At 36.1% G+C, this 17,789-nt stretch overlaps 1 protein-coding gene across 2 annotated transcripts in view; it reads left to right on the top strand.

Annotated features, from left to right (window-relative positions):
• Positions 1–17,789, top strand: part of LOC127410342 (GDP-mannose 4,6 dehydratase) — an 88,494-nt gene that overhangs the window by 8,623 nt on the left and 62,082 nt on the right. The window contains exons 2-5 of one of the 2 annotated variants that reach the window (XM_051645547.1): positions 193–237; positions 3,411–3,498; positions 3,593–3,613; positions 4,142–4,251. In XM_051645547.1, the coding sequence (XP_051501507.1) occupies positions 193–237; positions 3,411–3,498; positions 3,593–3,613; positions 4,142–4,251 (264 nt within the window). The remainder of the gene's footprint in view (positions 1–192; positions 238–3,410; positions 3,499–3,592; positions 3,614–4,141; positions 4,252–17,789) is intronic. The other variant, XM_051645548.1, reaches the window with a different exon arrangement.

Genomic DNA, 17,789 nt, shown 5'->3' with positions numbered 1-17,789 from the left:
ATGTGTGTGTAGTGTGTACATGTGTATTTGGATAACGTAGGCGTGTATTTGCTGTGGTCTGGCTCGCATGTGAAATTCAGAAAGAAATGGTCATTGTGTTGCGTACTCTCTTGGGTATGCTTGCCGTGAATGTATGTGTTTGTGTGTATCCCAAGTACAACTCTATATAATTCTCTCTCTCTGTGGTTTCAGGATGGTTCCTACCTGGCTGAGTTTCTGCTGGCTAAAGGTTATGAGGTGAGTGAGTCAACGTAACCCTGAAAAACATCCTGCAAACTCATCAAAAATCATTCTCAATTTGACAGAAATGCAGTTTTTAAAAAATTCTCCCTCATCCATTGCAAATCAGTGTTGCTGCCTGTTAGTAGTAGTAGTCATAGTAGGGAAAAACAACGATGTACACTGGCAGCCAAAAGTTTGGAATAATGTACAGATTTTGCTCTTATGGAAAGAAATTGTTACTAATTATTCACCAAAGTGGCATTCAACTGATCACAATTCATAGTCAGGATATTAATAATGTGAAAAATTACTATTGCAATTTGAAAAACATTTCAGAACTTCTTAAACTACTTCAAAGAATTCTCATCAAAAAATCCTCCACGTGTAGCAATGACAGCTTTGCAGATCCTTGGCATTCTAGCTGTCCGTTTGTCCAGATACTCAGGTGACATTTCACCCCACACTTCCTGTAGCACTTGCCATAGATGTGGCTGTGTTGTCTGGCACTTCTCACGCACCTTACAGTCTAGCTGATCCCACAAATGCTCAATGGGGTTAAGATCCACAACACTCTTTTGCAATTATCTGTTGTCCAGTGTCTGTGTTTCTTTGCCCACTCTAACCTTTTATTTTTGTTTTATCTGTTTTAAAAGTGGCTTTTTCTTTGCAATTCTTTCCATAAGACCTGCACCCCTGAGTCTTCTCTTTACTGTTGTACATGAAACTGGTGTTGAGCGGGTAGAATTTAATGAAGCTGTCAGCTGAGGACATGTGAGGTGTCTATTTCTCAAACTTGAGACTCTGATGTACTTATCCTCTTGTTTAGTTGTACATCTGGGCCTTCCACATCTCTTTCTGTCCTTGTTAGAGCCAGTTGTCCTTTGTCTTTGAAGACTGTTGTGTACACCTTTGCATGAAAAACAATGATTGACTGACGAGTTTCTAGAGGAAGCTGTTTCTTTTTTGCCATTTTTGTCCTAATATAGACCTTAAGACATCCCAGTCTATTGCATACTGTGGCAACTCAAAAGCAAACACAAAAACAATGTTAAGCTTCATTTAATGAACCAAATAGCTTTCAGCTGTGTTTGATATAATGGCAAGTGATTTTCTAGTACCAATTTAGCATGATTACTCAAGGATAAGGTTTTGGAGTGATAGCTGCTGGAAATGGGGTCTGTCTAGATTTGACTTTTTTCAAATAGTGATGGTGCTGTTTTTGTATATCAGTAATGTCCTGACAATACTTTGTGATCAGTTGAATGCCACTTTGGTGAATTAAAGTACCAATTTCCTTCTGAAACAGCAAAATCTGTACATTATTCCAAACTTTTGGCAGCTAGTGTACATTTAAGCAATAAGGTATGAGAGGTTGTGCTATATTGTGAATGTAGTGATGGCTAAAGGTCGTTGTTAGGCACAGTGCGCAGAATAGTGCCTGCACCCCATTAGGTGGGGCTATATTCACAATATAGTAGCACAACCTTGAGTGCCTTATTGATTTTATAAAACAGTTACTACATAATAAAAATATTAAGGACCCAAAACATTTTCATTAAAAAGTTATTTTATTAATTGATTAAGTGACACCCACTAGACTAGATGATATAGTCCTGTTATCTGAAGATAACAGAATGTGTTCTCTAGAGGTGCAGCGCAGTGATATACACAGGATCTACAGTTGAACATTTGTTTCACATCATAGCTGTAACTTTATCATGTAGCCTGTTTTAGCACGACTGGAATGCTCTATGGAATCAGCTTCCAGGACCAGAACTGGAATCAGTTTTATAATCAGAGTTATTGTTGGCTGTTTATTTTGCTGTCAGTTAAGGGTTGTCAAAAGGACTGGTACTTACCAAGTCAATACAAAATTTTAAAATATTTAACGATACCAGCTCTCTGACTTAATTGGCTCCCACGTGCTGTCTACTGCTGAGTGACAGGCAGCTTCTTTCTCTGCGCATGCTTATGTGTGTGTGTTTTCTGAGCGCTTGCGGTAATATGGATACACGCATAAATGTTCTAATACACTTTAAAATTCCATCAGAATGCCCGTCTTGTTGAGTCTAGTGAGTTATTCATGTAAACACATTTGGTTATGTTAAAAGTGAACGTAAAGAGCGGGAAAACAAAAAACAAACAAAAAACCCCGATTTGAATCAATATATTGTATATAGTCTAGTATGTCATTAATATTAATCAAACAACAATAACAAGAAAGCAAGAAAATCACTCTCTCTTCGCTGGATAACTTTAGTAACTTCAAAAAAGTTTTAATGTTATATTTAATTATTATTTAGTGAAGATTGTACCAGTAATTTAAAGGGATATTTCACCAAAAAATGAAAATTCTCTCATCATTTACTCACCCTCATACCATCCCAGTTGTGTATGACTTTCTTCTGCTGAACACAAACAAAGCTTTTTAAAAGAATATCTCAGTTCAGCAGTGAAAGTGAATGGTGGCCAGAGCCTTTAAGCTCCAGAAATCACAAAAAGGCAGCATAAAAGTAATCCATATGACTCCAGTGGTTTAATATATTTCTTCTGGTGATGCAATCACTTTGGGTGAGAAACTGATTAATATTTAAAATATATATATATATATATTTTATTACTATAAATCTCCACTTTCACTTTCACACACCAGTCATACTGAATAGATTCTGAAGACATGGATTTAACCACTGAAGTCTTATGGATTACTTTTATGCTGCCTTTATGTGATTTTTGGAGCTTAAAAGGTCTGGTCACCATTCACTTGCATTAAAATTACCTACAGAGCTGAGAAATTCTTCTAAAATATTTGTGTTCTGTAGAAGAAAGAAAGTCAAACACATCTGGGATGGCATGAAAGTGAGTAAAATGATGAGATCATTTTAATTTTTGGGTGAACTATCCCTTTTAAGTAGTTTTATGAAACATTTTATTACTTGTTCAGTTTATGAATGTTTACTTGAATGCTTTATACTGCTGTTAAACTTAAAGCACTCTATTTCATTTGTATCTTTGTTTACTTTTTTTACTGACTATTTACTTGTCTTGAATAATTGAGAACTTGAAACAATGTTTACCTGATTAACAAATTATGAAATTTTGGTATCAGGACAACCCCAATTTTTTTTCCGTTATTTATATACATCTGATTTAGGTCTGTTAATCAATAATTGCTTGTGTTTGGACAGGTTCATGGGATCCTCCGGAGGTCAAGTTCTTTTAACACAGGCCGGATTGAACACCTCTATCATAACCCTCAAACGCACACAGAAGGAAGTGAGTTTTGTATCCACACACATGACTTTAATAACCATGTTTATTACAATTGTAAATGCATTATTGACCTCTAAACCATTTAAAATATCACTAGGCACTGGATCCTCTGTTGGTTGTAAGTTCTTCATTCAGTATTTTCAATGAGTCATTTTGCTTTATAATTACAGTCTAAGCCTTAGTCTGTATCTGGATTTGAAAGATCAATAATGTAGGAATACAAGAATTAAATAGAATTAAATTAAAAGCATTTTTGCCAAAAATTCCAGAAACAGACTCTGCTTGTTTTTTCCAGTGGAGTTGGTGATGGGCGGCCACCATATATCTGTTGATCAATAATTATTGTGAATGTTTATGAACATAATCATGTCTATGATGTAATGAACATCATAGACATTATTTTGATCTCTATGTGTTCTGTTTCATTGAGCAAAGCAATGGGTCTGGTAGGTCTTGCTTAGGTGACATTTGTCTATAAACTTGAGTGCATGTGTTGGAGAGTGAGTGAGATTGTGTGACATTTTTCTCTATATCTATATATTTCCACTAGTAAATCCAAATCATATTGCTTTATGTGAAATTGAAAGGGACCGAAATTCATTCTTATGTTTGTGCCTGTACATTGTTCTATGTCTGTGTCTCATAGACATGAAGTTGCACTATGGTGACTTGACTGACAGCACATGCTTGGTGAAGATCATCAATGAAGTCAAGCCCACAGAAATATACAACCTGGGAGCACAGAGTCATGTCAAGGTAAAACATGCTCTCTCTCTTTGTATCTCCCTCTGTCACTCTTCCCTGTTTAAAAGACCACCAGTAATATCAGTCTCAAATGCATATTGCTGATAAAACACAAAAGGAACAAAGATAAACACAAAAAAAAAAAAAAAATAGCAGAGCTCTCACAATTATACTTTTCATTTTAAACTATGCTCAAACTTGATTTTTCAAGCAGAATTCTCATATATTTTAGTAAAGTGTCTGAATTAACTGTGCCTCGGATATGCATGCTTCACATGATCAGTGTCACTGTATGTTGAAATCAGGTAAACTGAAGAAGTTCTATGAAGTTCTGTGCTTTTTTTAAAACAATTTTCAATTGGATGGTTATTTCATTTTAAAGTCGCATATAACTGGCAAAGTTTAAAACCCTTTTGTTATCGCATTGGTTGATTGACAGGTGAGCAGGGGGTCTGTTGCTGCTGTTTAAACGCATTTAAACTCATTATCATTAACACTACAAGTACAATGTATTCAAAAGCATTCAAGACCACCTTCGTATGTGGCTTAAGTGGACGAATCTCTAAACGTTTGGACCCCATTTACACCTGTATTTCAAACGAATCGCCCTAAAACAACATAAATTGGAGACCATCTATGCTGGTCTTTTTCTCAAACACACAGATCCTCTTTGTCCATTGACCCTAAAACTCCCCTGCTAGACTGACGACACACACACACCGTTTCAAACTGTTTCATAATGACTTTGGTTTCTTTCTCAGTTTCTGTGAGGTGAACAAATGATCCCATCCAGTAATACTTTGGAAAGGAATAAACTCTTAACCAAATACATAAGACTGTAAAGCTCTTTCACTCTCTGTTCCTTTACCCACACCCATAATGTCTAGTCATCTGGGATGAGGTCAGTGGGATGTTAATCAGAAAGCTGTCCATCAGATTGTGTGTGTGAACTTCTGTGTGGGTGCTCCACAGAGTAATTTATGGGAAACAAGCACAAACAGCAGTTAAAGTGAAGGAAAGGAAGGGAGAGAGGAAGATGACGGAATAACTGGGTATCTAAGACAAACAACATTAAAGGGATGGTTCACCCAAAAATTAAAATCATTTTCACACCTGCATTTTGTTCCAAATCTGTATGACTTTCTTCTGTGACACACAAAAGGAGATGTTAGGCAGAATTACAGCCTCAGTTACCATTCACTTTCATTGCATGGAAAAAAGATGACATGAAAGTCAGTGGTGATTGAGACTAACATCCTGTCTAACATCTCCTTTTGTTTCATGAAAGAAAGAAAGTCATATGGGTTTTGAGCAATATAAGGGTAAGGAAATGATAAGAGTATTTAAATATTGAGTGAACTATCCCTTAAATACTTAACAGCCACTCCAAGAAAACTGTAATTTAATTGAAATAATAGTATGACTAACAGTTTAAGACAACATTAAATGGCATTCACAACGCATTTGTCTGGAAACAGAATATTCTGCATATTTTAACAGAAGTGAACTAAATATTCAGTAGGAAATAATGTAAGGGAGGGCTTGATTTTATCCATTGGAATTTGATTGGACTGCAATGGATAATTTAATGGTATTTAAATTAGAGCTGTCAGAATTAACTCGTTAAGGCATGCAAGTTTTACATATTTTTTTTTTTATTTTTTATCACAATTTGCACATTTACTGTTTAATACAGCATAATCCAACATAAATACTTGTTGGAAGGGCCGAATCTTTGTAATGTGTCACCCGGAGTCATTACACTGACTCACTCTTCACAACACACACACACACACACACACACACACACACACATATACAACAGCGCTTCCCTGTCAGTGATAAAATGATGAAGACAGGACCTCTTAACGCTATATGATGTGCAAAACAAGCCCAGATGGGACTTGTGACAGAAATCAAGTATTTTTCAACCTATGAAAGGTGCGTTTTAATTACCACAGAAGCACGTCAAGTCTTAACTATCACCAAATCACAGAATGAGACATTTTTGTATGCAAGCGCTTTTCATGTGGAGTTCAATGTGGCGCTGTGCTCTAGAGCTGATGCGAATCATGAACGTGACTTAACTATTGCTGTAGGAAAGCGGATAGCCACAGTTTACCGGCAGATTTATATTGTGGAGAATGAGAGTTTAAGAAATGTAATGCCCATTGTAATGAATATGCAACCTGTGTGGGGACTATTTCTTTCAATTAGCCTAATCTAACACCCACTTAGACTTTGGGAAGCGTTTAATGTTACTCGAATTGGTGCTACTTTAGGGTATTTCTATCTTTATACTCTGGAAGGATTTGTTTGGAAAATGTTAATAAAACATTATAGGAGGTCCTGGGTAGCTCAGCGAGTATTGACGATGACTACCACCCCTGGAGTCGTGAGTTCGAATCCAGGGTGTGCTGAGTGACTCCAGTCAGGTCTCCTAAGCAACCAAATTGGCTCGTTGCAAGGGAGGGTAGAGTCACATGGGGTAACCTCCTTGTGGTCACGATTAGTGGTTCTCGCTCTCAGTGGGGCGCATGTTAAGTTGTGCATGGATTGCGGAGAATAGCATGAGCCTCCACATGTGGAGTCTCCATGGTGTCATGCACAATGAGCCACGTGATAAGATGCGTGGATTGACGTCTCAGAAACGGAGGCAACTGAGACTTGTCCTCCACCACCCGGATTGAGGTGAGTAACCGTGCCACCACGAAGAGCTACTAAGTAGTGGGAATTGGGCATTCCAAATTAGGGAGAAAAGGGGATAAAATAAATAAATAATAAATAAAACATTATATTGGTACATATTGTTTTGTTTTCTTTCCTAAAATGGAAATAAATGCATTCTGACATTTGGATCGCGATTTAATCACGATTAAAAGTTTCAATCAATTGACAGCACTAATTTAATTATGTAGCATATCCATTGCAATTTAATATTGAGTAACTTTTTTATACACAATATGGACAGTTATTTTGTCCTTTTTTTTTTTTTGCTCTGCTAACAAAAATAGTTCCAACCGAAGCCAAAGCAAGATCAACTATTGCATATCGGCAAAGACTGATAGTTTGTTTGGAACACCGTATACAAAGACAAGCGGAACAATACATACAGTGAAGCTTCCCAGGGATGTTATGCTAAATATCAGCACTCTTTGAACACTGCTTGTCCAATCAGATTAGAGGACCAGAACTAACTGTGATATAACACTGGTTAGTATTACTTTTTCCCCCACTTGCATGGCTGTGGTTAAACGATAAGTCATTTCAGAGATGGAGAAAGTTGTTCGCTTTTGCTGAAAGATTATTGAAACATTTTTAGAATAACATGCACTGATGAACTGTCCATAATAAGACCAGGGACATTTATTAAGAAAGTAAAGAGGGCATTTTTTTCCCCTAGTATTTCTTCCCAACCCAATTGCATGGAAAAAATATAAAATGTGTTTTTATTCAACACATTTATATTTGCCTATTCTGTTGTGTGATTATGCCAATTATTTGCGTATTAAGATAATTTACAGTAGAATATTAGAGTAATATGTCTAAAATGATTCATGAGATTTAATTGTTCATTTCGGTATAAGCCAGTAGGATGGAAAGAAGCAGACAGCACCTGTGGGCCTACAGACAGCACCTACGGTTTAATACAGCAGCTGTAGTAATATGGAACTAAATAATTCAGGTGGAAACTCACCGAGAAACATTGGAGAAAAGACAGACATTCATTTAAATGGGAATGGGAGGTGTTCTGGGTGTCTCATCAGGAAGCTCATCTTCTGTGATGACATTCACTGCCATGATGATGAAGCTTTAGTGCTGGTGTGCAGCCATGGATCTTTAAATGTGCTTTAAGCATAGACACTAAGACTAAGGAAGAGCTGTTCATATATACTGTAAATATTGCAGTGATACTATGACAACCGCAATCAGGATTGCTATGTGGAAAAATAAACAAGCTCAATTTAATTACGTCGTAATTTCAGTTTAAGCATAACTTGTAATGTGTATGTGTTTGTGTTAATGTGGAGTGTTCATTAAGGATAGGCATTTCAATCAGTGCCCGCTGTAATGAAGTGGTAGATCACTGCTACTTTCTGATTGTAGTTTACATTTTTTACTCACCACACTTTGTTTAGATATGGCGGAAAGAGTGGCAGAGGAAACTCATTCGCACACACATGCTTGGTTTCCAGTTATTACACACAGGGGTCAGCAGAGGGCTGTTTTGTTTGAGTGTAACACTACAATCTGGCAGGTTTTGTAGGTTTTTCATTAGTACTCACAGAAATGTTTTGGGATGAAAATTATTTGCATTTTTCCTCCATCCACTACCCTTCTTCTCTGTATTTATAGGCCAGTTTGAGCTATTCAAATAAATCTAAAAGATGCATGACAAAAGGAAGACAAGCATAAAATCTGTGATGATTTAAAATTAAGTTATAATTAGTTAAAAAACAATAATGTTATCCAGTGACATTTGATTTACTTGTGGAAAATCTGTCTCCCTGCTATTTAAATACATTGTAAAAAGTAATTAGTTTAATACAATTTAATGCAAAACTTCAAATATTTACAAATTTCATAATTTAAAAGTAGTAATAATATTGGTGGATGAATCAAGTGTTTTATTTTTTTTAATATTATTAGTTCCTACATCTGTTCAAAGAAATAATTGGCTTACCATTGAATGTAGTAAAGTGGAATGTTGTATTTTAGAAAATAATTTTTTATTAAAAAAAATATTTTCGTGTAATTCATAATATCTTTTTAAAAGAAGTGCTAATGATTCTTTGCAAATTTTGTATATTTGTGTTTAGTATATAAAATAAATTGTGTGTCAGAATAGAATTTCTAAATCTAATAATTAATTTAACATATCTGTGATATTAAAATTTTAAACCTACTAGGCAGCACATGTTAGACCAGGGGTGTCAAACTCAGTTTCTGGAGGGCCACAGCCCTGCAGAGTTTAGTTCCAACCCTGCTCCAAAATGGCTCCTTGTAATCTTCAAGCACTCCTGAAGACCTTGATTAGCTGCTTCAGGTGTGTTTAATTAGGGTTGGAGCTAAATTCTGCTGGACTGTGGCCCTCCAGGAACCGAGTTTGACACCCCTGTGTTAGACACTAGGGCTGGAACTAATTATTATTTTGATAATCGACTAATCTAACGATTGTTAGAACGATTATTCGACTATTCTGGCGATTATTGCAACGATTAATCATTAGCCCTTAACCGATTATTCAGCTTGTGCCCCGACTTAAAATGTTGTATTAAGCATGCTTACTAACAATAAAGAGGACAAAATCATCTTTTGAAAATACCTCTAAATGACATTCACTGAATGAAAGGAAAAAAAATACGTTTTATTAAGTTTAATTCAGTAAAAAATTCACAGCAAAAAATCCTGTTGTTATCAAGTGTTTTTGTCTTGTTTTCCATTTTAAAATTGTCTAAAAAATACATTTACTTGAGAAGCAGCATATAAGATATTTAGACTTGCTTTAAGAGACAAATATAAGTGTATTTTTTCACTTGGTTATACTAATGTGAGTGCAGTAAAGACAAAATATACTTCTATTCAAGATCTATTCTCTAAAAACAAGTCTAAATATCTTATATGCTGCTTCTCAGGTGAATGCATCTTTTTTAAAGGATTTTTAGATATTTTAAAATATTGGAATTTTTAATATTATATTCAACATTCTCAGATAACAATCTGCAGTATAGCTGCTAAAGAAAATCTACATGTTTTAAAGGAGTTTTAGATATTTATATTGTGAAACAAGCCAAAGCACAACAAATCAAAAATGTATTTTGTTCCGGTGTATAATGGGGTGAAGACTACCCTCTCACACCTTTCTATTCACTTCAATCCATCTTTAACACACACACACACACACAAAAAACTCCCTCTTATTAATAAAGCTGCGTACTGCCAATTTTCTTCACGATAAGAAATGCACAGTGACACATAGATTATGATTCAATAAGTCACGAGCCATCATGTTATAATTTAGCTGCAGCAAGCGCGCGCTCGAGGGATGAGCGTCCCCGAGACAGAGTGTGTATCAGCCGGGTGCAGTTTCAATGTCTCCCCCTTAGATCGGGACTTTTGCGCAACTCATAGAAGAGTTTCGGAGTTTGTAGTTATTTACATGATCTGCTTCCATATTATTTGAACTTTAATAAAGCTATAAAGCATTAAATATAACTGCATTTAAGATGTAACGCCGGGGTGTTTCCTTTAAAGACGCTCGACACGCAAGTTTTGCTTCAGCGGAACGGCAGATCCAGCTCCACTTATTCCACAACGAGAGTGCTTCTGTATTTACTTATTTTGTATTTTTGCATTATAATTCCCTCATATTTCCTCAGTCAGGTGCGAGCTGCAGTGCTGCTCTGGCGCATCATCATTAGAGTTTAATGTGATCTCATGTTACGTTAAATGACATCAAACTTCTATTCGACGTTTGTTCGATGGAAATTTTTGTTCGACAATTTTTTATTGTGACGTTGTCGATAACGTCGATTAATCGTTTCAGCCCTATTAGACACACATAAATAACACACTAAAAGTTATAGAGATAACAATAAAATTGCACTGAATTATTCAAGTGGGATATACCAGCTTCAGGTACTCTGCGACGGTACACAATGGAAATTGAAAGGAGTTTATTTACATGTGAATGCTACCTATTCTGGGTGTCCTGTCAGGACCTTGCCTTTAGCATTTTTTTTTTTTTTTTTTTTTTTTTTTTGGTGATGACAGGATTAGCTAACAAAAAGAGAATGGTGTACTTTTCATGCTGATGTTTGTACAAGTTTAAACCTTGTGGTTATTATCAAATAACCACAAATGGAACATGTTGTGGAATAGTGAAACAATTAGTCATGTTAGACCACTTGAAATTGGTTTGTATGTTAAACTGAGTAGAAGACGGGGTACCTGTTAAGACTGAGATATGTAAGCAAATAACTTCCACGCAGTTTGTTCTTTTAAGAAAAAAGATCTAATGTGACTAGTATCAGAGAAACTTTCAAGTTCTCACCATCTTCTTTATTTAATTCCACTTTTGTCTTTTTTCCTTCTATGTTAAAATAGTTCAAAAGTAATTAATAAACTGAACACAAAATAAAGTCTTTGGTATTTGGTCTAGTGTTGTTCTGTGTTCACCTTTCCGTTACCTATGAGCAATTTGTCTGTTTCTTTTGATTGAGTCTGCTTGTGAATGTGATTTTGTGCATTTGCAGAAGGCAGAAGTGTATTTACTCAGATCAGGTGTGCTGTTTGCACACAGTGTTATTTTGTTGTGATTGGCACAAGATTTGGGTTTGCGTTTGGATTAGTGCATAGCTCTAGCTATTATAAAGTTATTGGACTGGGAAAGTTGCAGTGTGTTAAAAGTGTTATGTAAATTTTGTCTATGACATAGTATGTATGTTTGCAGATGGATATAACATGGCAAACACTGAAAAGAGTGCAGCAGTGAATGACACTGTGAAAGATAATTTGCCTTTGGAAGTGTAGCTAAAGAATCCTTTCCGCTAATGACGACTGCATTTTTTTTATATAAGGCAGTAGTTGCACTGTAGGAGACTTTGTGTAAAATTGAGCCTGTTTCCTTTTTGCTAATTGGGTGTCTAGAGGACGCAAACAGTCTCACTTTCACAGACACACACAGTTGATTGCTTGTGTAAATCATTCCAGTGTTGTCACCTGCAATGACTGACGTCACTGCCAACAAACAGGGCTTTATTCAAAGACATTACATTAAAAACATTATTTTGATTGATCTAAAAGACAGCACCTATGAAACTAGTGCACCGTTGAATTATGAAAGATAAAAATCTTTCAAAGTCTGGAATACAGTTGCATTTTAAAGTTTGTGGCTACAAGTTTTTCTACAAGCTTTTTCAGAGACTGCAGAGCTGTAGAAAAAAACATAATTGTTTTTAAGATTTGCTCCCCAATACATTAAGCATTAAGAATGAATGCATGCAGCTCTGTCAGCATAACTGTTCATGCAGTTTTTAATGGAGATTCCAGAATCCACAATTATTAGTCATTAAAAGTGTTCGTTTCTGTTTATTTATTTATTAGAAAATAATAATAAAAAAATTAAAACCATTTTATTATGAATGTCCCATCAAGAATAGTTTTAGCATGCACTGGGCTTTTGGGGTATGACACTTCTCATAGTCTATGAATGGCAACAAAAGTGTTGTTGCGCTTATTTGGGTATGACCTCATTTTAAAAAGAGATAACCCAACAAATGTGTCATCCTTGGCAAGTGGCTCCAAAAAGTGCATCAAGCAATGGCAGCATTAAACCTGGGCTTAAAAGAGTATTAACCTTGTCAAAAAACAAAAACTGTTCTTGCATTGCTAGCCTCGCATAAGCCATGACCATTTCACAATAGGCGAGGCATCAAGAGAGGACGTTTTGTCGCACAATACACGTTTACTTTCTAGGATAGGATAAATACTAAAAGCTAGAAAACAACTATGCTTGATTAATTTTGTGTGGGTTAAGATGGTACATGGCCTATCAACATTTGAGTTTCTTTTGAAATTTGGAAGGAATATGATTGTCACTTGCACGATATGTCTGAGAAATACATCAGTCTTGGTGAAATAACGTGCACACACAACACTTGATTGAGTGCTGGCAAATAGCCGTTTACAGCATAATAGCAGGTAATGCTTTGAACAATTATTTCTTTGTGTAGGGTAAACGGACACATTCCTGTCTTATGCCCTGCCCTAAGGGAGTTATCATTTGTCAAGAGAAGCAATTTGCATATACCTGTGTGCTAACGTAATTATTATCATTATTATGGCCATTACATCACGTAATGACATTTGCAAAGAAGTAAGGAAAGAAATAATAAAATGAAGGATGGTAGTTTGGATCATAGCATTAACAGAGATGTTGGCACGAGTGACTGGAAGATTAGTATTGGGAAATATTCAGCGGCAGATTAGTATCATAGTATGTAATTCCAATGTAAACTCTAAAAAATGATTAATGACATTTTAAATTATGATGAATGTAAAGTGAACAGCTTAAATTCAAAAGCATAAGCTACCAGTTATCACATCAACAGAGAAATTGTATTCAGACTCAACCTTGTTATTTTCATCTTTTGTTACATGCAGATTGGTGGAAAACTTACAATCTCCACGTTGCACTTTCTCATTTATTGCAGAAGCCTCTTCAGTACCCTTCAGCTGTGCAGATTTTTGCACTCTCCCTGGTGCCGCTTGTCAGCATGAACTTTAGAAATTTACTTTCCAACTATAAGCTAAATATAAGGAGTTTATCTTGGTTTACTGTCAGTTTAGGCACAATACAGACAAATAGTACGGTACAGAGAAAAGATGAGTTTGTGTAAGGTCAGGGATGTAGATATTTCCATATTGCATGAATTCCTATTCTATTAGAAGTACATAAATCAATCATTCATATATCAAATAAGTCAATATTATCATTAATAATATGTGGCTTGATTACATCTGTTCAGATTAACACACACCAATGTCAGCACACTGTTGCTCCCAAATCAATTTAATAAGCTCACAAAGAGACAAAAACGTGACCTTTCGAGCTACATGCTCTTCATCAGACTCCAGATTTGTATTCATGCATATGTGTTACCCCGAGTAGTCTTGGTTCTTCGCAAGGTTTCTTCCTTATCTACTTAAACAACGTTTGTCCATGCCATTGTCTATTTTGGTAGCATATAGTGAGAACACACACAAACATCTGGCTAAAAAATTATATGGAAATGAATTGGCTCTTTATATAGAGATATACTAGAAAGCGTATATAATTAAAGCTATTTATAGCTTAGAAACATTACCATCTACTTTCAAAATAAGTTAGCATTAGCATTTGACATTGTGGTGTTTTATTTATTTATTTTTTTGTTAATCTGAAGCACATCATGCACAGCATTTTTAACGCACAGCAGAATCCTGTCATTATTGAAGTGGATGCTCAGCGAAGCGGATCTTGGCACATCAGTTTGTGTGTTGTCAGTGTTTCGACACTGTTTAGTATATTTATAGGCTTCTTGACGCACAGACAAGTGCACATAATACCGCAACTCATTCTTTCAAGCTCCTAAATGACAGCATCTGTTAACTGAGATGACATGTGCTCAGTGTGTGTGTGCATTAGACAGCTGGTTTAGTCAGAGGTCGCTCACATGTAGAAGTTGTTGGTTGTTGTCAGCACAAGGTTAACCGTCAGGGACTGAACAGAACCTTGTGTGTGAGTGTACTGTTGTCAAGTAAATGAAATGGCATGATGAAAAATGTGTGGCTCCATTATATGGACTGCATTATACTCAACTCCTCACTTCAAAAGTGTTCATCTTGTCTTTTTTTATTTTTTTATTTTTTTTGCATTTTATGCCTTTGCTGTATATGTGAGCTTTAGTAATGTGCTAAATGCTGACAGTAAGAAGCAAAGATTTTGTGTTTGTTTGTGGTAAAGTGTGCAAATTATACAACGACTTTCAGGATTGTCAACCTTTTTTTGAGTTGCTATAGGTAACCTAATTTTTTGTATGCAATTTGTAAAGGTTTTCCCTAGCACAGGTAGCCAAAAGTATAAATCATTTTAAAACAGAATTTGTGATATACTTTGAATAAAACAGTAAAAATTATAAAGTAATTAAGTAATGACAGTAGTTATGTTTTGACTTAAATACATACCCTGGTTAACTTGAATGCTAACTTAACCTCCTGAGACCGGAGCGTGATTGCTGTGTGCATTTTCCATTTCTCTGATTTGTAACTAGTAGCACCTAATAAACATGCAAAATAAATAAATTCTAGAGCAAATAGTTTTCTTAAAAACTGACGTTGCATGTTGAGTGACTCCAGCCAGGTCTCCTAAGCAACTAAATTGGCCCGGTTTCTAGGGAGGGTAGAGTCACATGGGGTAACCTCCTCGTGGTCGCTATAATGTGGTTCGTTCTTGGTGGGGCGCGTGGTGAGTTGAGCGTGGATGCCGCGGAGGATGGCGTGAAGCCTCCACATGCGCTATGTCTCCGTGGCAACGCGCTCAACAAGTCATGTGATAAGATGTGCGGGTTGACGGTCTCAGACGCGGAGGCAGCTGGGATTCGTCCTCCGCCACCCAGATTGAGGCGAATCACTACGCGACTACGAGGACTTAAAAGCGCATTGGGAATTGGGCATTCCTAATTGGGTAAAAAAAAAACACAAAAAAAAAAACACTGATGTTCACATATGTGGCATTTTAAATAATACCAGCTATAGTAAGTAAAAAAAAAATATTTTTTTTATTCAAATTATTTATTATGTTTCAAGAAGTGTTGGTTATTCATGTATTTGAGAGGTTACAGACATTACATCTGATTTTCTGTAAAGCTGCTTTGGAACAATGTGTATTGGGAAAAGCACAAATAAAAAACTATACAAATAAAAGTCATTTGACTTTTATTTTACAATTCTTTTTTTTTTTTTTTTTTACTTTGGCAACAAAATCTCAATGTTCTCTCTTTGCACTGTCAAACAAACAGCTGATAGCAAGTGCTGAAGCATTTTACCAATCAGAAATAAGCATAATTAATTCTGATACAAGTAATTGCAAGCATCGTCCAATCACTACCAACCATGTTAAAATAAAATTATACATTATAAATTCTGAATCTAAGTACTGATTACCATTGTTACATGTCTGCCAATCATGTTAAGTGGTCCAAATATCATCAAGAGCCTGAAACTGAATTTTTGATATGAAGTTTGGATTTAATGCACTTCAAAGGAAGATATAGGATGCTCCCTTTCTACCTGTTTAGTGAATGACTTAATCGCCTGTGTGCTGTCTGTTTGCACTGGTGTCAGAACAGTTCGAAATGCACAGTTTTTTCATCCTAATTCCATATAAAGTAAATGCACAGTAAATATAGGATTTCTAATGAAAACCTTGTGCTGTTGTACACATTAGTGTACATTGTGTTTAGTAGTGTGACGTTTTACGATAAATCGATCAAATTTTAAAAATGACGTACCGGATGAAACTAGAGACTCTAATCTTTTGATTCAAACTGGTTTCTATGTAAAAACGTAATTAGATTTCTTATGTGATGTAGTTTTGGTGGCGTTTCTCCCAAAGACAAACTCTGCTATGATTGGCCCCATGTTGTTTTGCCACATGACTCCATACGTCGAAAGTTTAACCCTTTACTGACAGCACAGAGTCTTCTGAACTGAGATCAGTCAGTTTAAATGAAATTAAATTATGCATTGCGTATAGCAAAGCAAAAATACAACATCCATTCGTGTGTATTCGGGGTCACATGAAATTAAACATTGTTTGAAAATGTTGATTACACATTACTTGTGTAAAACTGAAGGAGTGTTCCGGGTTCAGTACAAGTTGAGCTTGGCATAATGTTGACTTTCAACAAAAAATAATTTCAACTCTTCCCTCCTTTATTAAAAAAAGCAAAAATTAAAGTAACATTAAGGCATTTACAATGGAGGTGAATAGGGCCGGTCCATAATCACTTAAATACTATCAAAAGGATAGCTACAAGACGTAAACATGTGTTAGCATGATTTTAGTGTGGTAAAATTGCTTACTACCTATATCTGTTAGGTTAGATCCAATATTACAGTATTTTTGTGGGGGGTTCATTCTTTAATTAGGGGGTCAGAGCCCCCCCCCCCTCTCCATAAACCCATGTGTAATTTGTACCCTGAAAATCTGTCTAATACAAACATAAGATTTCAATTTTTGTGGTTTCTATTTGTGGCTAAAACAGAGCTTTATTTTTACAAGGATGGAGACAGTTTAAGGACGATCTGTGACAGGCTAAACGATTTCCTAATTATGCACACAATCATGGTTTCTTCCCTCTTATTCCCTCTTTCTGTTCTCTCACACTTAAGCTTGTATGCATTCTGCGATTACCACAGACAACTTATGCCTGGGGCAACCCTAACTGCAGCCCATAATGATCGAGGCTGTTGCCATGTTTACATGTGTGTTTATGTTTGAGGGAAGGAGTGAATGATGAGGCGAGTGTGTCTGGTTGAGCAGGGAGTTGAGCGAGGGAAGTTGGTGTTATCTCAAGCATAGATTTAATTAGCTGATGAATTCCAATCCTGACGTGCTGAGTGTAGGAGTAGTATCGACATGGTGGTGGGGTGGGGGGGGGGTTGTATTAAGAGAGAAGGTAGTGCCGAGAGAGAAAGGGTGTTCGCTTGTGCACGCGTCGCCCTGGGCCACGGGGACTTTCCTGATGTCATACATAAATCCTGCTCCTGACAGTTCCAAGTTGCTGTGGAAATGTGAAGAAATTGCTTTTGCAACATAATTTTCTGCAAGTTTCCCACTGACTTCGGATAAAGCACACAATGCGGCCGCACTTACATAAACAACAAAATCCCTGTAATTTCCACGTCTTTTCTTAGCCTACAAATGCAAACAAGGAGCAATTTGGAGTTCACAGCATGTACTGCATCAACGCAGTGGCTACTGCGTCTAGAAACAGCTGGAATAA

This window comes from Myxocyprinus asiaticus, chromosome 19 (genome assembly GCF_019703515.2).
Source record: "Myxocyprinus asiaticus isolate MX2 ecotype Aquarium Trade chromosome 19, UBuf_Myxa_2, whole genome shotgun sequence".
Classification (NCBI taxonomy): domain Eukaryota; kingdom Metazoa; phylum Chordata; class Actinopteri; order Cypriniformes; family Catostomidae; genus Myxocyprinus; species Myxocyprinus asiaticus.
The sequence above is the reverse complement of the archived record's forward strand: the minus strand, read 5'-3'. Positions and strand labels throughout refer to the sequence as shown.